This window comes from Aulonocara stuartgranti, assembly GCF_965226115.1.
Source record: "Aulonocara stuartgranti genome assembly, chromosome: 19".
Taxonomy (NCBI): domain Eukaryota; kingdom Metazoa; phylum Chordata; class Actinopteri; order Cichliformes; family Cichlidae; genus Aulonocara; species Aulonocara stuartgranti.
Genome location: NC_138955.1, coordinates 23,445,319 through 23,466,855, shown reverse-complemented (window position 1 = coordinate 23,466,855; position 21,537 = coordinate 23,445,319). Strand labels below are relative to the sequence as shown.

General features: G+C 41.4%; 1 protein-coding gene across 2 annotated transcripts in view; it reads left to right on the top strand.

Moving 5' to 3' along the window:
- The first annotated feature begins 761 nt into the window (after window positions 1-761).
- atrn (attractin) overlaps window positions 762-21,537 on the top strand; it is a 133,949-nt gene continuing 113,173 nt past the window's right edge. For both annotated transcript variants that reach the window (XM_082516171.1, XM_082516172.1), the window contains exons 1-5: window positions 762-1,243; window positions 12,392-12,475; window positions 16,310-16,423; window positions 16,517-16,645; window positions 19,797-19,993. In XM_082516171.1, coding sequence (XP_082372297.1) covers window positions 1,005-1,243; window positions 12,392-12,475; window positions 16,310-16,423; window positions 16,517-16,645; window positions 19,797-19,993 — 763 coding nt within the window. In that variant the 5' untranslated portion in view covers window positions 762-1,004. The remainder of the gene's footprint in view (window positions 1,244-12,391; window positions 12,476-16,309; window positions 16,424-16,516; window positions 16,646-19,796; window positions 19,994-21,537) is intronic.

The following is a 21,537-nucleotide window of genomic DNA, read 5'->3' as shown; positions in this document are numbered from 1 at the left end:
TCACAAGCTATAACTAAAAACGGTGTCCTGTTGTGTGCGCAAAGCATCATGGAAAGTCTAGTTATAGTACTATAACAATCATAGTGGTATACACTTTTCCTCATATTCAGTGACGCATGATTATAAAGTTTAAGCTAAATAGCCAAATAGGTTAACTTAACTTAAGCTTAGAATATGGCTATAAAATCATAACATTTAAGAGGCAATATTGTATAGGCTTATCAATTATCTGATTTAACCCTCTCAAGGCAGGCTTTGCCTATTTGCAACAGTTAAAAACTAACAACCTGATTACCCCACATACATATTTTATGAGTTTTTTTTTTTAACTCAGAAGTACCACTGCAGGACTTAGTTGTGCATTAGCAACACAAAGTTTAATTTGAGCCTGAGAGGGTTAAAATGAAATGAATAAATAAACCCACGATATGAATTTAATATCAACAGCTGCTGTTCTCAAGAGCATAAACATTTAAATCGTAAATAGTCTGATTTTATGTGAACTATGTCCTGTAGTGGGAGCGGAGGAAGGAGGTCATATTTCTTATATATCATTATTTTGTATTAAAAATATTAAAATAAACATCGAACTACGCTTAGAACACGAGCAGCAAACGGACGACGGTGATTATTTTAGAGAAAAAAATAATAAGAGAAAGCTGCTAAGGAGCTGTCTGAGAAAACGAAAGGACTTTTCCTGTCTTCCAACATAAAAGTTTAAAGCCCTGCGCGCTCTGCCTCCTTCCGTTGCGCATTTCCGTTGTCGTGACGTCACTTCTGGATGTAAATATGCGGCTTGGTGCGGCGCTGGGAAACACAACCACTGGAAAGATGTAAACCAACTAACCGGCAGAAACCAGGTTCAGCGAAGACACTAAACCTTCCCTCCAGGGAAACCGTACCTCTGGTCCAATAAACGGAACTACATCAACAGGTAGCTCGTCGGCTCGCTACCTCCGAAGTCAGCGGAGCGCCTGCCTCTAGCAGCCATCTTTTGTGAGAGAATGTACGGGGCGACGCGGCGGGCCTGCTCGGGCTCTGGTCGGGACCGGAGCTCGCTGATGCTGACCACCGCGCTCCTTCTCTCGGTTATCGGGCTGCTGTCCGGCTTGCCTGGCTTCACCGAGGCCAAGGAGTGCGATAAGCCGTGTATGAACGGCCAGTGTAACACCGCCACTGGCGAATGTGTATGTTTCCCCGGCTGGGTTGGGGACCAATGCCAGCACTGCGGAGGGCGATTCAGGTAATGTAAAACACACTGGCAGATTATAGCCTACTGTTAGCAGTGACATAAGCTGAATGTGGAGTCTACGTCTGCCTTGTTTTGCGCCAAATGTTTGCTAATTCAGACCTGACAGTCCTTGTCTGGAGATGGCGAGCAGCCCACACTCGAGGCGTTCAAGTACCGGTCTGCTACTACCTCTGCCCCAGCTACAAGCGAAGCGGTTCCCCCCAAAGGCCACAGTCCTCCTTGTTTAAATGCAGCATGTGTTTGCTGAATGATTCAAGTGTGTGGGTTGGACGGCTATGCCTGTGTGAATGTGGTATTTAACATTTGACCAACATTGAGCTTCAGAGCTTTTTAATCCGAATTAGTGTCACATCTTGCCACTCATTCACGCAGATCATCAGCCTGTTTTCGTACACACCGTTTCTTGACTAAGATCACCTATCAGAAAGGACGGAACCATGAGGAGTAGCCGGGCTGCATGTTTCCTCTGTAGTCTGACATTATTCTTTAGAAAATCTGACAGCACAGACAGACAGACTGCCCCTCAAAACCATTTTGACTTGTAGCACTCTCTGCTAGCCTCTGTTTTTTTTTTTTTCAATCTAACCAAGTAATTTATCTCTGACTAAACCAGACTGCTGTTCTGTTGGTAGTGTCCCACTTTTTCAGGCCAGTAGGTGAGACGCTTTGCATTCTTCAGCTTCACGGGACTCTTTGAAAAGCTGCCTGCATGATGTTTGGCCCACTGAAACGTTCAGATAACTGATATTGTGTGCTGATGCCAGGACAGCAGCAGCTCAGGGTCAAAGTATGGGATGGGATGGGGGGCACTGAAGCACTTTGTGCTTTTATAGCTGAGCTGCCCAGGTTAGTGAGAGGTGGGAGGAAGGTACCACTTGACAAACCCATTATTGCATCATCTCTCAATCGCCCCCCACACCCCCCTCGTATCTGCCCACATCCGTGTTGGCTTTCTTTAACTCTGATTTAAACCATGAGTGCCACTAGTTTGTGTGCGAGTGTGTGAATGCCAAAGCTGCACATTTTCGAAAGTTGTAAACTGGCAATTATTACCGCTGTGCCCGTCCTCTGTTCCCATTTTACTGTCACTTTGCATTACTGGAGTTTGTCCTCTGATCTGGAAATTATCCCGCAGTACTTGATGACAGTTTCACTCGGAATCAGTCACGACTATATTATTGATCACTTTCCATAGCATCGCGCCCTTCTGCTCATCCTTCAACTATGACATTTAGCAAGCACCGAATTAGAAAAACATCTTGTTCCCCAAATCATTTTTTTCCTTGACAGAGCTCAAATGTGACCTCTTGAAGTAATTTTACACTTCTGCTTTCTTTCTTTTCGCTGTTAAGCAAGGTGATCTTGTTCTGATGAGCTAGCGTGTCTGTGCAGCTAAGAACGTGTGAGTCGGGTCCACCCTGTAGGCAGCGGATTTTCGTCTCTTTTTTCGTAAAGGGAGTCCAGAGCATTTTATTTAATACTGTGTCATGCTCCCTCTGCTTGTGATCAGTCTTGCCAGGTCATAAAGCAGAGCCAGCGGGAGGCCTGCTGTGTTATGCGTGCTCACAAGTCGGTCATGATGAAGGGAAGGGAAGCTGGAACAATTTCCACATTAGTGCAGCCGATTGGTGAGCACATCTGAGCAGGTGAAATGAAGGCTGAATGGCTGCTGAGTGTCTAATGTTTCAGAACACTGGGCTTAAGTGGTCTCTGGGTGAAATGGCTCATCTTGGCTGTGAATAAAAACTGTGATTCTGTTGCACTCGAGTATCAGCCTCGACAGTCTATCAGTGTGGGAAATCATCGCTGACCACCAGCTGCGTTCAGGGTACCCGTCTCTAAGAACGCTGGGTTTGAATGGAGTTAAACTCTGTTTATTAATATTTATGATTTTTCTCTCATTAGTTAGTAATGTGTAATAGAGAAGAGGCTAAAGTCAATGGAATTTGCTTATTTTGTCCTAAACAGCTGACAAACCCAGTGGTTGGCTTTTATGTAGATCTTTATTTGTACGCCACGCTCTTTTATTGTAGGGTGGTGGTTGACTGGCATGCATTAAAAGTATAAGACATACTCTTTCAGTCGCCCTTGATCAAAATACCAAAGCTTTAGGTTCTTTTTCAGGACTGCTTTAATACAACCCAGGGGGTCAACTGCTAGGATGAACCTCCCTACGGGGCTCATTAAAGTTAATCCGTTTTTTCTAAGGCTGCTACGTTTGTCTTTTCCAGCTTCTTTTAAAAGCTTCATCCTGGCATCAGAAGAAAAACTCTGCTGATAAGTGGAAAAAAACGGAGATCTCTCTTTGTTTCACAGTGCTGCCAGACTGGTTGTGGTGCTGCTTGTCTGACTGTGAACTTCGCTAATAGCAGAACAGGCCACTCTCGTACAGTGTAATGTTCAGCTGTCAGCGCTCCTGTGTCAGTGGGTCCAGCATTAAAAGTGATGCTGAAGCCACATCACCCTAGGCTAATCATCTTGAAGTGGAACGGTAAACGTACTGCTGCTGTGATTCCACATTTGCTTGGAATCGGCGCTGTGTTACTTTGTTAACACGGTCAAAGTGCTGATAGTTTTTCACGGAGAGCCTGTGGTCTGAGGCCGTGTTTAGCATACAGACAATGCTGCCATACAAGGCTCGGTGAATGCTGGTAAAAGCAGCTTTCTGTGACAGGGGTGTGCCAAAATGGAGTCCCTATTCTAGCTTTGAGGGCCAAAAATCAACATGAAGAAGGGGGTCGTTGTTGTTGTTCTTTTGATATACACTACTGTGCAAAAGCCTTGAAGCACCCCTCATTTCTTTTGTTTTAGAGTGGTCTTAACATTAGGTCTCCAGGCTTTCTGGGTTTTTCTTTGCACATCCTTTTCACTCATTTTCAGTCCAGTTCTTGTTCATGGAAATTTTCAGGGGATTTTTATTTTTGGAGCCACTTAATGCTGACTTATGAATCATCCAAGTATTAAAAAAACCACCCAAAACAAGGGACGCACTACTGTTGTCTGCACATGACAGAAAACTTGATTTGTATCTTTAGGCGCTTTGTTACTAGCAGCCTTCTGGGGAAAAAAATCCCAAAGATAACGGTTTGACTGAGACAGAATATTATTTTTGCACCAACAAAGTGATTCCTAAACAATAATTAGCTGCACGCTTAGCATATCTCTACAAGGTGTACTGTTTATTCTTAAGTATGTGGAGGAAGCTGGACTAGTGCAGGACAAAAGAAGGCCTAAAAATCTGTCTACGGCAAATAAACTGTAAGTAAGATGGGAGAAAAGACTGAGGTATGCATAATGACACAAGAACTGGACTTCCATCTGATCAAACACACATCCACACATGTGCAATAACACTAAGTGCAATACTCTTTTTCTGACAAAGTTGTATTTTTACTCAGTTGTATAAAGCATTTGTATTTTATTTTTATCCTATTGTATATTTTATTCTACTGTATATATTATTTTATTATTCTATTCTGTACAGTTATGTACACTATTTTATTCTTATTGTATTCTAATTTTTGCTATATAACATTTGCACTGTCCACTTCCTGCTGTGACAAAACAAATTTCCCACGTGTGGGACTAATAAAGCTTATCTTATCTTAAAAACAGTAACAACAGGTCTTGCAGAATAATTGATCGAAATTTGAAGTTTCAACATGTGTCGATTGTGTAGAGTTACAATAATGACTGTTTGCAGCCGTCTGTAAAACACACTGGATGCTCTGTCGTGGTTTGGGGCTGCATTACAGTCATTGGTGTTGAGGATCTTGTTGAACTTGATGGATCTAAGAGGGCAGATTCTGGTGATCCATGCCATACTATTGGGTAAGCATCCGATTGTCAATGGTTTATTTATGGATTGACCTCCCTAGAGCAAGGACCTGAACATTATTGTAGCAGTGTTCGGTCATCTTTACAGAGAACAGAACAAATGCAGCCAACATCCAAAGAAGAGCTTTGAATGTTCTTCGAGAAGCCTTGAAGGACTATTGAAGAACTTGAGACTACTCATTTCCCATTTTCCTACATATAGTTTAACTTAGTTTTCCATGGATATTTAATTCTGTTATTCCCCTGTTTTGGGTCAGGGAAACTTTAATATTAATCCTACTGCATCACCAGTTTATGTACATTTTGTTAACCTTTGGTCGTGTTGACTTCAAAGTTTCAGGCAGCCACCTTCTTCTTCGTTTTAAATTTCTATCTGAGTTTAGGGCTTTGTGATAGCCACTAACAAAGTACAGGTTCCTTATTTAATTCTTCATATTTGAAATTAAAACATTCAATTACAAATGCTTGCTGTCTTTAAAATCTATTGTTCAACGATTGTACTATACGCCCCTGGGTGTGCGAGGTCCACAGAGGATTAAAGCAAATGGATAATAAAAAAAAAAGTCTTTAGCTTGAGACTTTATCACAAACCTTTAACTTCTTATTTCTAATAATTTCTTCTCCGACAATTCACGTCTTACATGTGGACATCTGCTTACATTCCACCTTTGGAATCAGGAGGGACCTGTCAGTTGGTAATAACTGTTAGTGAGTTAAATTTTCTTTAAAAGTCTTTGGAAAGGTTTTGTAACCCCCCATAACTGTTGATGCTGACAAAACTAATGTTTAATAAAAGATAAGATCAGACTTTATTGATTCCACGGTGGGGAAATTTTAATTTGAAGTGTCTTATAAATATTTATCAGAATTTTATATTTCAAACACATTAAAAACCTTTTTCCGCTCAAATTAAATTTCTCCCCAAGTCCCACAACAAGCAGGCCACAGCTTGATGGCACCTCCACCATGCTGGGTTGGTGTTCCTATACTTGCAAACTCTTTTCTTCTCCAACCAATATGATCGCCGTTACGGCCAAACAGTCAAAGTAGTTTCATCAGACAAGAGCAATAGAAAATTGTAAGATCTTTGTTTGCATGTAAGGACTGGTTTCATTCTGAACACTTGAGTTCTGCAGAATCTTGTTAAGGTGCTTTTAAAAATTGTTCTCAGAGGCAGATTCGCCTCCTTTCTGAGTACTGTAATGGCTGCAGATTTCTACTTTTATGCTGTTGTTTGCTCACCTGGGACCTTCAGTCACTGTAAATTGCTTCTAGGGTTTTTTCCTCTTGTACATTTTGCTAATTGTATGGTTTCATTTAATAGATGAAAGCAAATAGTTGACAGGAAACGAGTGGAGCAAGAGATTGGGAAGAACAGTTCATTAGCTGCTGTAGCTGATGGATGGATGTTCTTCCTCTCCTGCCTGACTGGAGCTGTTAAACTAGGATGCAGGCTCACTGTGTTAGAGAAGCTTTAAAAAGCTTTAAAAACTAATAAAGTGACAGTTATAACTGTAAGTTGTAGCTACTATCCTTGCTTGTCATATTAACGACTGTAGCCATGAGGCTGATCTCTATCACATAGTGTCAACAAAAGGCTGCTTCACGCCTGTTGGTTTGAAGACTCTTGGACACAAATGCACATTTTTATTAGCATGACATAAAATTCTTGCGGAGATAATTTATTTAATTTTTTTTCATAGAATGGGGATTCCCAACCAGTTTTCATACGCAGCAGGACGGGGTGGTGCATAAAGAGTCTGATGCCTGTTCATGTTCTGGCACTGGTTTGAGTACCAGTTTTGGTTGCAATTAATGTGAAACCTGGAAGTGTCTCAATTTACCTGCTTATTTTTTAATAATTTTATGTAAAGAGCGCATATTGAATCCTAAGTGCTCTCATAGTGCCACCCCCTCAGTGTTTGGGAGTTCTTGCTTGTTTCTCAACTTTAAAGTGGCTTCTGGAAATGCTTTAATGTAATTTGGGTGAACTGATAGCGGAGTAGTTGGGGAATATATTACGTAGGCTCGGATGCTTGCTTGCTTTCCCCACATTCATCACATCTTGCTCTACTACACGTATCTAATAAAAGCAAAATGAGGGGGATATTAGTGACTGTGCTTTGTTTTAGTTTCCTAAACTCCTGCTGTAGTCCTTTGGTTTTTCACTCGTTCTCACGCTAAGCTTTCTCATCAAATAATGACAGTAATGGAACTGCTGAAACGACAGATTAATAGTTGATTGTGTGTTAAAGAGCTCCTTTGAAATGTCCTTAATAAATGTTTAGAACTGCTTTGTAATAAATGAAACCGTTTTTTCTTTTTTGTTCTCCCATCGGTTTTCCTCCAATTTTATGAGCTGTCATGATCTAAACTGCCCAGTGTATCCTTTTATGTGTTAGTGACTGAATGAATCTATTCATTCAAATGTATATCTATTAGGATTTTGTTTCCAGGTATGGGAAAGAAACAACAACTTTAAAAAGAGTCCCTTCCATTAATGCACTGCTGATGTATGCGTATATCTTAGTGTTGGTTGTTGATCATTTTAGTTTGGGTAGTGGGTAGTGACCGAAAGAACGAGATCGCGGATACAAGCGGCAGAAATGAGCTTCCTCCGAAGGCTGGCTGGCCTCTCCCTTAGAGATGGGGTGAGAGGTTCGGCCATCCGGGAGGGGCTCAGAGTAGAGCTGCTGCTGCTGCTCCACATCGAAAGGAGCCAGCTGAGGTGGTTCGGGCATCTGACAAGGATGCCTCCTGGGTGCCTCCTGGGTGAGGTGTTCCAGCCATGTCCCACCGGGAGGAGGCCCCGGGGCAGACCCAGGACACACTGGAGAGATTATATCTCTCGGCTGGCCTGGGAACGCCTTGGTGTTCCCCCGGATAAGCTGGAGGAGGTGGCTGGGGAGAGGGAGGTCTGGGCCTCTTTGCTTAGGCTGCTGCCCCGCGACCCGGCCTCGGATAAAGCGGGTGAAGATGGATGGAGTTCAGTCTCTTGTGTAGCTTAAATATTAGTCGATTAGCCCCTCTTTACAAAAGCCACCTCTCCTCCAGTTAACTAATGGCCACACTGCTGCGCTACTGATTTTTGTCTGCTTTAAATGTCGTGGTAAATTTCTTCCCGATGACATTCAAAGTCATATCAAATTTTTAAATCATGACCACCAATGAAAATGTGACATCGCCCCTCTAATATTCTGTAATCGGCCGCTTTCTTCTCTTTGCTACAGAGGCAAAAAGCTTTTTGCCTCTGTAGCATTTACACTCTGTCTGAGCATGCTCTGAGCGTGCCTCTCCAGGCTGTACCACTGAAACAGGACTGTTGTCGCCTTTGAATAAGCAGTTGTTTGCTTTGCTCTCAAGCTGCACCACTTTACCCTTTGCAGACCACTTGGCTCAGCTGCACGAATACCATTTGTATTAGAATAGACTCTGTGAAATGAAGCATTTTATCTAATATCAATTTTTGCCACTAGCAAAAAGCACAGACACTAAGGGATTTTTTTTAAATCTTAAAATCAGGGTGTATTTTGTCTGAAAGTAAAGATAAGGTGTTGTTATTTCTAATACTGGGGTGATCGTGGCTCAAGAGTTGGGTGTTCGCCTTGTAATCGGAAGGTTGCCGGTTCGAGCCCCGGCTCGGACAGTCTCGGTCGTTGTGTCCTTGGGCAAGACACTTCACCTACCGCCTGCTGGTGTTGGCCAGAGGGGCCGATGGCGCAATATGGCAGCCTCGCCTCTGTCGGTCTGTCCCAGGGCAGCTGTGGCTACAACTGTAGCTTGCCTCCACCAGTGTATGAATGTGAGTGTGAATGAATAGTGGAATTGTAAAGCGCTTTGAGGGGTCCCGAAAAAGCGCTATATAAATGCAATCTATTATTATTATAACTACATGCTATAATGTGCCTAAGGGCTTAAAGAGCCTCAATATCGTTTTTATACTTTTACACCACTTTAAAGTATAAAAATATCATTTGAAAATATATATTTTTGTTGCAGTTTACCAGCTCATTTCGTATATTATAAGCTTTAACGAAAACAAGGAATTTATAGTGAAACAACTACCAGCTCAGTTCAGTGTTTTGCTCCCAGGTATGCTTTAGGTACACAGTCGCGTCCTAAATGACCCTTTCCAAGTCCCAACATAATACAAACTCAGAGGGTGCAGCTGATAAGCTGTAAATGTGTAACCTAATTCTGGGTATGTCGCTTTCACAGAAGCATCTAATAGGATAAAAAAATATATGAAAATGTTACATCACAGCCAGTGAATCAGTATTTATTTGTTTATTCACCAAATACTTTGAAATGCTTTTAAACAATATTTAAATTTAGAATTTTCTCTCTTTGTTAGCATGTTTGGTTGCTAGCTGAATAGCCGGTGATCCTATTTAGAGAGACGTTTTCCTAATTAATCAAAGATTACGATTATTTGTCACGATTATTCATTAAGTTTATGACAAAAATGTAAACATAACACATCTTCAGATCTATATAAATCGTTGTAAGACAAAATGAATCAGAGGAGCACTGCTTTTACTTTTGGATTATCCTAAATTTTGCAGACAAATAATAATATAAGGTTTTTCACTTGACTGAACCTACATGATGAATGTGACTAAAACTCGTAGCAAAGTTCATGCATCAGCTAGACTCCAAATTAGTGTCTTTCAGGCCTTCAGATGTGTTACTTGTGTTGCTTTGGGGTGCAGACGCACAGCACTCTTTGGATATGATTTCTTCTTGGTTACCTCACGTGCACTAAATCTGAAGTATTTCCAAACAACAGTAATGATCTGCTTCAAGGGACAAGCTCTTTGCCTTCTGTTGTGCCACAAATTTGCATTTGTTATATACTTGTCCAGAAACTTTGCTGTGCAGTGTGGGAGTGACTGTGATTGGCCCATGCATGCATGTGGCTGGGCAGCGATTTAGAGTGCATTTGATTTGCTTTGTGTTTTAAAACCGCAAAAGCATACTCGATCATGCTCATTTAATTATTGGAAGCCAAAATAGTGATCAGACCTAAAATCCAATTAATTGTGCAGCTTAATCCTAGTATATATTTTGGCCCTCAGTTGCTGTTAGAATTAGTTTCAAGCTGGTTAGAGGCCACTCTTACGTCTGGAGCAGATACTTGTTGATGCTGCTGGATTTCTGACGAGCCCAACTGAAACTACTGAATTTGCTCATTTAGAGTTGAGGCATAACACAAAGCCAGTCCTATCACTCGGTTACTGAAGTGTCACCCTTGACTTCCTCTAATGTTGTTCGACTGTAAGGTTGATGAGTTTCCCTTTGGTTGCAGATCTGTTCCTGTTGTTGTTGTTGTTGTTTTTAAATATTGTTTACCTTGTAAGTATGATAATTGTGTTTTAACAACAGTACAGTATGTTAACTGCACATGCATCAGTGTGTTGAGTTCATGACTTTCTTATCACTCTCACAGGGGGGAGAAGCTGTTTGTCTGCTTGCTGCAAAAGCTGAAAGTCCCTGTTGGCCTGGCTTTATTATCGCTGGCTGATCTGTAATTATAGACATGGTGTACACGTTTGCAAACCTGCCACAAGTCTCACCGTATGTGTTGAAAGTATTCTCTTAAAGGAATCGGTGAGCCATCAACATTCAGCATGGACTCAGTGTAAAAAAAAAAAAAAAATCAAGCCAAGATTTGCTGTTCTGTTAAAAACTTTCATCCACAAGTTGCAGCGACAGCACAAAGAGCATTGTTGTCATATAGCGTCATGCATTTGGCCTGTTAACCGCCCTTAACAACACCCTTAGCCTTGGACCATGAGCCTCCAATTCACACAGCTGGGACTATAGGCCTGAACCTCTGCAGTAATTGGAGCAGGCTTAAGTCTTCAGTAACGTGCAGCACTTCTTGTTGCCTAGCTACAAACAAACCTGAGTTGTGCAATATGGAATCTCCCCAGAAGCTCTCAATATAGAGATGAATATTTAAAAAAACACAAAAACATCACACTGAAAGGAGAACATCCTGCTTTTTGGTTTTTGTTTTTTTAAGTGAAAGGATATAAATACTTCTATTTTCCATTTAAAAAAAAAAAAAGACATGAAATTAAAAAAATCACTCATATTATAAGACACAAGTTCGGACCTGTAGCAAAATGTCAAACTGCTCAGCTTGTATCGATTGATTAATTTTGCTAAAAGCGCTTTTTTAAAATGTTCTACTTGTGCTGCAGACATCTATAAATCGCTTCTTTAACTGCACATGGGAGCAGTGTGTTCTCTGCAGCTTCCTCAGCAGACGTCGGTGTGAAATGTTGCTGAGAGACTGTTTTGGAACAAGAGAGCGACTGGGTGTGTTGGCAGACTCCTCGCACCTTGAGACCTGCATCAGTAATGATACAATGTCTGTATGCATCTAAGTGTCCCTTGCGTAATTCATCTCCCGACCGGTGCTGTGTCATGAGACTGCAATTGAATTGCCAATAACAGGCCGTATGCCATACTGTACCATTAGTGCTTGTGGATGCCCCTCATGGTGTTGGCCTCGGACAATAATTAGCTGTCTTTGCTTTGTCTTTGTCCTATTTGTTGCTTGCTCAACCACGGTGCTGCTTGAAGAAGACCGTGTTTAACTGCACACTCTCTGCTTAGTGGCTCTTTTCTAACCTCTTGTTTCATGCAGTCATGAAACATTAGTACTGCACTTTTTTTTTTTTTAATTGTACCTCTACATATGGTACTTTTCCTATACAAACTTGAATCCCAAGTTGAGAACAAGGCAGCAAAAGGCTGCGAAAGTTGTGTAATAATGCTACAAAACGGAAAAGTTATTTGCAACTAGTTGGCAACAGGATAAAGAAGAGCTGCTAGAGGGATTGAGTCTTAAAAAAAAGATGTAAAGAATGTTTTCTCTTGCAAAGAATTAGGATTTTGGACACAAAGCAATCATAAAACGATTATCTGAGTTATTACCAGGCCCATCCTGAGTCCCTGATGTTAAAAGTCCACCAGCAAAATGTTCACAGCAAATTCCAAACATGTCAAAGTTATAACAATATAAAAACATCAATCCTCACATTTTAAAAAGACAGAAATGGAAGTAATTGTTTGATAAGCAATCTTCTTTTCAATTGAAGTTTTCCATGAAGTCTTTCAGCTGCAGGTTTTCCTAAGTAATCAAATTCCAGGACAAGCATACAGCTGTTCTAGGCGCTCCGTGAGGCTGTACATGGGCACAGCCGCGCTTTCAGCTAAATGTCAGCTACTAAAAAGTTACATGTTCACCAGTAACCTTGGACCTCTCTCTCTTTTTCCTGTTCCTTTCAGATTGACGGGGCCCTCTGGTTATCTGACTGACGGTCCAGGAAACTACAAATACAAGACCAAGTGCACCTGGCTCATTGAGGGACAGTAAGTACAGACAACGCCATGGGAAAGCAAGTTCTTCTTCAGAGGCGCCGAATTAATTAGCTCAGAACACATTTGTTCCACGTCCTAAATAGCACTAGCAATAGGAGTACTTTTTCAATTGAAGTTTAACAGCTTTGAATATATTATATCATCCTGGATTTAAAAAAACAAACAAAAAACCATTGGGAAAACTGGCACAATCCTGTTGATCATTAGCTTTTGCCATTAGGGGAAACAGTGGGAACAGTGGGAAGGAACCCTAAAAACGTTGAGACTGATGGGATTAGGATTGTGCAAACTGAGGCCGCAACTCAATGTTGCAGGCGGGATTTATAATGATTAGTTTGTGCACAGTATACATTGCAGACTCCTGCTGTGCTCCAGCCCCTGGTAATGTGGATAAAAATGAATGGCAAAGCAAGTGTAAGAAATCCAATAGCCTCCTTTCTCTATCGTTTCAGTCAGCACATCCACGCCACCGAGTATCGATTTAAAGCGACGATTCTTGATTTTTTTTAATTTATTTTTTTTAATTGATTTTTTGGCTTCGAGCTTATCCAAACTTTAAACCCGCCGCTTGCATTTACATTCCAGGCAGATAGCCAGCATGCTCATTTGGGGGAAGGCGGGGCTAACTAAGAACGAACACGTAAGGCTCAGGAGATCGCGCTTCTGCTCGTCGTGCACATCTTACATAGTTTTGAACTTCTGACCTTCGTTTTCCCGGATGGCTTCTCTAATCACCATGTCACCCTGCCGTCCAGTGTTTCATTACATACTGATGGCTCATTTTATATGCCATCTTGAGACTTTAGCCCATCTTCAACAAGAGGTTAATGTAGTGACATATGCGCTATATGCGTCACACTGACAAGAATACTGTTGAAGAGGTTTTATGGGCTTCAGATATGCTCTCACTTTGAATCTTCAAAAGCTCCCTCTGCAGCTAAGTGTATCGAATCCATTTCTAGTGGCTTGAAGTGACTTTATCTCCTGAAAGCCAATGAAATAACTACTAAAATGTGGCTTTGCTCGATGCCTTGCTCAAAGGGGTCCCAGTGCTTCCTACAAAAATAAGGGCTTACATTAGATTAACAATTTACCAGTCACAAGTCCTCTGTACTCGAACCCCAGGGGCTGCTGCCATTCCCCAGTTTGTCTGCTAGGTCATTAAGGAGGAGCCATCGCTTCACTCTAATAAATATAATTATAAAGAGAAAAATGTGACTATTCATAACACATCCTGTATGTCTCAGTTTCTCATCGTAGATGCACTGAATGGGTCTTTGTCTTCTTCCCTCCTCTTTTGAATGATTTCATTTAGCCATGTTTCCCCAAATTTAGAGCAGAGTTTGTTTTTTGTTTTTTAAAGGATCTCATGAATGTCTTCAATCAAAATCAGATTAAGCCAGCTTTTTTCCTGTTTTGCTGAACACTGCCCGTGCATAAAAACATCCGGCCACAGATACTTGGTTTATTCACTGTCTCTGTAGCACACATTGTGCAACAGCGAAACTTGTCTGCCATATAATTCGCTTGATGTAATCGTGTTTTGCTGGTAGACTAAATAACTGGGATGCACGCCGCAGTACGGTTTTTACACTTGATACGGAAAACATAGCCGATTTGTGCAGAACACTGCAATGTGATTCGAATATAAAGGTGTAGTTGGTGGTTGGCCACACACAAACGCTAGTAAAAATGTTGCTGTAGGTGGTGACTGTTTCTACCATATCACCCAGTTAATCATCCACCTTTTATTGTCCTGAAAGTATCATTCCACAAGTTCAGCTGTTGGAAGAGTGCAAAGCTAAATGTGACCCAGTCAACAAGGAAATATTTTTTATTGCACATAATAAAACTATGTAAAAATCTAAACAAAGCAAAAACCTTAGAGTAGGTCCTATCTAATAAAAAATTACACGTTTCCTGGAGAAACTGTTTGTTTCCAAACACAATTAAGTGCAATGGAGTGGAAACGTTGGGGCACCTCTGGTCAAATGTTCTCTTAGTGTGAAAACCAAAGACAGGAGATGATTTCCAGAGGGCTTAAAATTGAAATCTGTGCATTTTGTTAATTGTAAGCAAGATTGATTCTTTATTTCTGTCTTTTACAGTTTTGAATAACAGTGTGCAAAGTTCCCAAAGCGCTACTTCTTCAGGACTTACAGCCATTTTTCTAAGTATCTTAGCTTGCAGAGATTTTCTGTAGCCAGAAGAGTCACATGATTCCTGTTTAGTTAATTTTTGTCTGGTGGCCTTGAATGCACTTCTCTTTTGTTGTCTGGCAACTTTTTTGTTTTTTTATGACATGTAATTCAGGACACTGTGAGAGGCATGCCAAAACCTTCAGCTTGTGCTTGTTAAGTAGTCCATTCCAGGGTTTTGATGCATTTAAGATTATAATGCTGCTGTTACCCTGTTTTGTTTTGTTTTTTATCTTTAGCGATTTTACATTTGGTATGTTGATGCTGTGATTTTTAGAGGCTAGCCTCAACACAAACCCATAGTTATCTTGCAATGGGATCACAGCACTGAGAATAGTAATGCTGCATGGTTCTTTAAACATAATGCAGGTACAAAGCTCTTTAACTGGACACGCCACAGGCCTCGTTACCACCAGCGTTTGTGTGCGTGCCATTCTGTCTGTCTGTAAACACGATAGCTTAGCGTTTTGGGTGAATTCTGTGAAAACTTTGTAAGCATGTAGAGCTCATGTTACCAGTCTATTCAAATATGGCTCACATCCACCAAGGGCAAATTATTGATTTATTGGTCAAAAATTAACACGAACTATGATTCTTACACGCGAGTCTGTGTGTGTGATTGAGCGTGTATTTATATCTTTGTGGGGACCAAAAGTTGGAAGTTCACTATACTTGTGGGGACCAACACCCCTTATGGGGACCAAAATCCAGGTCCCCACTAGTTTGAAGGCATTTTTGAGACTCAAAATGTGGTTTTAGTGTCAGGGTTACAATTGGGTTATTGTTAGGTTTAGGGTTAGGGTAATATAGAAAGCATTGTATAAAGATTTGACCTCTTCTCGACTTCTCCTTCAAGGTCAAAGTGAAAATAATGGAATGTAGAACTCTTTAAAACCACGTTTTGTATTGACACCATATAGGCATACAGGGCCGATATATGGGAATTAAATATCCTGTTACTTTGGACTTCTGACCTCTTCTACAAGTTCAAATAAAGGTCAAACGTCTTATCTTCAAAACTGCTTTAATGCTGCTGCCTTTGTTTAGATTGGCAACATTTAGGAAGTGATGCTGATATATGGGGATTATAAATATAATATTATAGTTTGGATCCAAATATCACCTCAGGATGGGTTCGATCTTTAAAGAAAGTATTTTTAAGACAAAGAGAATGAGCTGCCTCGTTAGTTAGAACTATACTGTGGTATAATATTATATAATGGGCTGAAATAATTCATGCCCAGTTATTTGCAGATTAATACCTCTTATCCATTACCTCCTTCACCTACAGTAAACATCTGTCATGCTGTACTTATCTGATTTTTACTGCACTGCAAACTTAAAGTACATTTTAAAAGAACAAAGAAAACCAGATGAATATGTAAAAGGTAAAAAAAATTCTGCCCAGAGAGTGAGCTTCCTTGGCGAAGGTTTGCGCTCAGACAAGTTTGGATCTGCTAACCTAAAAATCTTGCGAGCAGTTCCCGACCTCTGCTCAAAGAAATGGATATCTGAAAAAGACCGGCTATCTGTTCAGGCTTGTATGTCTGGTCTGTCTTCGACTGCTCTGCATAAGGTTTGACATGTATGTAGCTGTGAGGTCTGAGAACTTGTCTGTGTTTTACAGGCCCAACACCATTCTGCGATTACGGTTCAACCACTTTGCTACTGAATGCAGCTGGGACCACCTCTACGTGTACGACGGCGACTCCATCTATGCGCCCCTTCTGGCGGCTTTCAGGTAAAGCTTCAAATATGTGACAGGCTTGCAACACGCTTGAGTATAAATGGTAATAAAAACACCTTAAACTCTTCTTTTGGGTTATTATTGTAGCGGTCTGATTGTTCCTGAGCGATATGGGAACGAGACCGTCCCGGAGGTGGTGTCTCAATCTGGCTACGCCCTGTTGCACTTCTTCAGCGATGCTGCCTACAACCTGACCGGCTTCAACATTTCCTACCGGTGAGAGAATCTCTGAAAAAACAAAGTACCACATCCTGCATTTTCTTATTTATTTTTAAACAAACAAGGATTCGGCTTTCGCTTCAGGGAAGTCGAGGTTTCTCCGCTGACTGGCCAGACCACAAAACAAATACAGAAACTAGATGTGTTGTTGGCTTCGTCTGTCATTTTTTTTCTTCTTCTTCATATTTGATATTTTAGCTGGAGTGGCAGCTCCCGCATATCGACTTGTTCATAATCCTCTGAGCTGACTGTGCAGTCCTGTCATGCCTCAGGGTTTGCAACTCTCGGGGTCCGCAAATGCGTTCGTGTTGTCAGTCACTCGATAGAAAGTATCTACTAAATGACAAATGCCTGGATACTGAGCCCTGACAGGAGAGCCTCTGTGCAAATCATTTCTGTTTCACTGGCTGAGATTAATTTAGGTGAAGGGCCCACTTCACACCCTTCCTTGGGACACGATGACGCATACAAACCTCTCACTCGCTACATGATTCAGCCGGTGTGCTGGCACGATTGGTGGAGAGCATTTTAGCGGAGGATCATGTCAGGTTACTGCCGTCCATTTGCTGCAGTGTGTTGTTGCAGCATCAGTACTCCTGTTATTGTTCAGACACACTGTGGCACTTTTGCTGTCTTTTTGTTTGTGTAACGAATATGTGGTTCCTCCCTGCTTTTCAGGGACTGGACGGATAGAGTGGCCATACTAACACGCGTGTTATTAGCCGCTGAACATCTCATCATGTAATGCAACCATTGATTTTATTTAAGCTTAAGATTTATTATTGGCATTTTAACTTTTTTATTAGACTGTTAGACTAGTACAAAGGGTTTACAGGAGGGTGGGAGGAGAGAAATAACACTGAGGAACTGCTTGTAGGCCTTCAGTGTATGGGTTTCCTGCTCAACCAGGTGAGCTATGGTGGTGCCCATTTGATTTATTTTATCTTAAAATGTCTCCATGTATGTGGCATTGCAGTCGTTTGTGGAATTTATAATGAATTTGTTACAAAAAAAAAAAAAAAGTAACGGAGATAAGTAATTAAAAAGCTTGAATGCCCATTTTTAATCCGCCTAGTTTCCTCTGCTTGTCTAAGCAGAGTCAGATGCAGGATCTTTTGCATGTTTATTTCTTCTTCAGCTGTCTCATAGCTGTCGGTGAGGGTTGGAGCTTGGATTGGCTTGTAAACTGAACTGTTTTCCTCTCAGCTCACCTCTGTGTTCAGCATATCTGCCGGGGACATCAATGCTGATGCAGCACCCTGGCTGACTTTTATATCTTTTATCTTATGCTCTGACTCAGTGCAACTCTAGGAAACCAAACACAAATTTAAGCTGAAAGTACTGCAAATATTATTATACATAAGTAAAAGGAGTGAACTTTTAAGGCCGCTCTTTGCCTCTGTCAGTACTTTGGGCCTATGCCAGCAGTTCATTTCTCTCCTCTTTAACATGCTTTTAATGGCTCCATTTGGTGTAGTGTAATGATGCTGCTCTTTGCTCTGCAGTCTGGTATCAACGCTGTGTGCAGGTCCAGAGTTGAGTTTCTGTATTACTTATGGTAACTATGCTACATTGCATGATTAAATATTATAACCTGAATTACCTGAGGCAGAGCAGAGGCCAAATGTAATGGGGACACACCTAAAAAGGTTTGATCAACACATCAGCAAACAGCTGATAATGCAGAAAACAAACAGCTGTGACAAAATTATAAAATTAGATTGTGGATCCACCACGTTCATGACTAACCTTACTCTTTACCCCTTGTTTGACACGAGCCATTACAGATATTCATATTGTGGATGCCTCTGTCTACAAAGCAAAAATCTTCTTATATATGCCTCTTTTTATTCCAGACAGAAGGTTTAGCATAAGTAACACATCCATATGTGGGTTCATCATTACTAAACTTCAAATTTATAAGGGGGGGGAAATGCTTTAAACATTGTAAACAATTGTAAATGGCACAGTAGACCCCTGCTACAGTTGCCATAGCAATGGGACTGATGTTGTGCTGAGGACAGCTGGATGAAAGCAAAGTGCCCCCCTTTCCAACCCCCCCCACCTGCAGCCCTTGGTGTCTGGGAGAGGTGGAGGAGCCGAAACATCAAACTATCTGGCACCGCAGGAACATGAAAGAATCACGAGCGCCTTTTGTGTCATCGCTCTCAACAAGTGTGTTTGCAGGAGGAAAGAAACGAATGCCTCTGTGTCCACCTTTGATTGGTAATACTTGTTTGTTTACGCTTAGGACCGAGTCTTCCTGTTTTTATTTACATATATATATATATATATATATTTTTTTTTCCTCCAGTTAGTAGAGCAGTGTTTTAAGTAGTGTCTCATTTTGTGATATGGTGTTTGTGCAGGAGCTTGGTGCTTATTTCACTGATCTGCAGCTGTGTTGTACAGATGCATTTAAGCCTCTGCTGGCCACACAACACAATGTGGTATCCCTAGGCTTCGGTGTACACCTGTAATGCTTCAAATGAAGACAGATGTTTATCTTATTAAAACTATATTCTCATTCATTATTTGTTAATACACTGGCATGCAGCATGCATACTAATATCCAGTTATAACTGTATACCTCTGCACCACAGGACAGGCATTTGCGTCTATTCCTCAGCAGCCAGCTGCCACAGTATGAGATACTTGCTTACTTTTAGTGGATGGAGTGAGTGCTGATTCCTAACTAATTGATATTTTGATGTGACTGAAGAGTTGCCTCAAACTGTCATTGAGCTGTTATAATATAAGGAGCCTGTTTGACATTGAGAGCACCGGTGTTACAGTTCTACTGCAGACTGAGTGTGTTTGCCATCTGCTCTGCAGTGCCTGGGGAAACTTCCTTTGCCTCAGCTTCTAGCTCAGTGCTGTTTGAGTGTAGATATCCCTCTGAGATGACTGGCAAGTGTTGAGACAGGTGCTTGACCACCCGATGAGGGAAGGACGATGCCAATAACAATACATTCTGCTTTCTTGAGGGGGGGGTGTTGCATATTTTAGCTTTAAGCGTGGAGACAGAGGCCACAGAATCAGAAGTAATGCAGTTGCTGAAAGGGTTTCCTGATGTTTTATTCAGGGTTTTTAGATCGAAATTCCAGTTTTTCTCTCTGACTGTTTCCTTCTCTTTCTACCTTCCAAGAGTGAACACCTGTCCTAACAACTGCTCTGGCCACGGAGAGTGTCATGTGGGGAACTCCACTTCTTCTGTGTACTGCGAGTGCGAAAATTACTGGAAGGGGGAAGCCTGTGACATCCCGTACTGCCTGGCTGACTGCGGGGAACCTGAAAGAGGCAGTTGCAAGGACAAGACCTGCGTCTGTACGGCTGGGTGGCAAGGTAGGGCTGGCAGCTTGGCGGGAACACTTTAGCAGATGTGCGACTTCATCTTCACATATGCTTTGCTGGTGTTACTATCCACAGCAAGTTGGCCTCAGCTTTCTCATACAACCCAAATCCTCCCAAGGGACTAAAATAAGCCTTTGACTGGCTATCAACAATGAACAGTGACAATAAACTTAACAGTATGTCCGTCAGGTGTGATCAGGTACCCAGACTGTCACACTCATTTAATAAAAGCGGGAATAACTGTGTTTAGATCTTAATGAACAAATCACAGCAGGATTATTGTTGTTGAGTTCTCTCTTTGGTCACCCAACCCCCCCATTAACTGAAGAAGGCTGGTTTTTGTATAGTCTCGGTATAAATCAACATTTTAAGGAGATATCTAGCCTAAATCGGGGGGTGTCAAACATAAGGCCCAGGGGCCAGAATTGACCCAAAGACTCCGGTTCACTGGACAGCTTTGGATATTGAGAAGGACGGATAAAGACTTCCCCCATGGCTGTTCCTACTACACCAAAGTAATTAAACTTCTTGGTTAAATACTTAGTAGTATAGTTAGTTAAATACTGAGCTAAACTTCAGACTGTGAGAAAGGAGAGTTTCACTGGTCTGCATGACAGTTGTTTAGCCTGTTATAGGTAATGAAAAGACTGTCTTTGGCCTATATGCTGAGACTTTTAAGGTACCAGTTAATTCTGATTTATGTATTTTTCTAACCTTTTTTTTTTTTTAAACAATATCAGGACTTTGTGTTGATTTCTAAAAGCAAACTCAGTGTAAATTAGAGGAAACCTCAGTGCAGTCGAGCACTGAGCAGCTCCAGCAGAGCAGTTGGAGGTTTAGCAAAGAGAGTGTTTTCTTTCATCCGTCCAGATTTTGCCTGTTTATCTGGTGATTCAAACCGGGTCCTCTTTAAGCTTTAAGCCTCCCGCGCTGTTATTGAGGTTTCTGCAGCCCCCACGGCATCCATCTGCCGTCACCCGATGGACTTGAAATGAACTTTTAGCACGATCAGCTTCCTCATAGTTCTGGTCGAGTCATGACTATTCACTTATTTTATTTGGTCATGACCCGACGCCGCTGTATGCTTTTTGTGCCGGACCATATGGCCCCTCTAACCGCTCTGTTAGTTCTTAAACAGCTCCACTGCGCTGCCTTGCACAAGCAGAGACAACGGCTTAATTTAACCGCAGTTATATCAGCAGCGCAGTGTGCTCACAATCTAATTACCAAAGCTGAGGGAGTTGAGAAACAGACTAGCGTTTTTCTTTAGCCTTTATTACCCTGTCATGGTGTTTTAGCAGAGGAATAGCACTCTTGGTGTACTTTATGCTGCCAGCTTCCAAATTAACTCATTTTCTACACCAGGCAGTGCAAAAAGCAGAGACAGATGCTTGTTTAGTCAAGCCACCCCGGTCTTTAATCTCTCTTTCACAGACTCATAGACTTAAAAAGTAACATGTTTTTAAAGGTGGTAACACCGTGTTTGTTTTTATTTATGGAAATGCCACTGTGGTGTGAAAGTAATGTTGTTATTT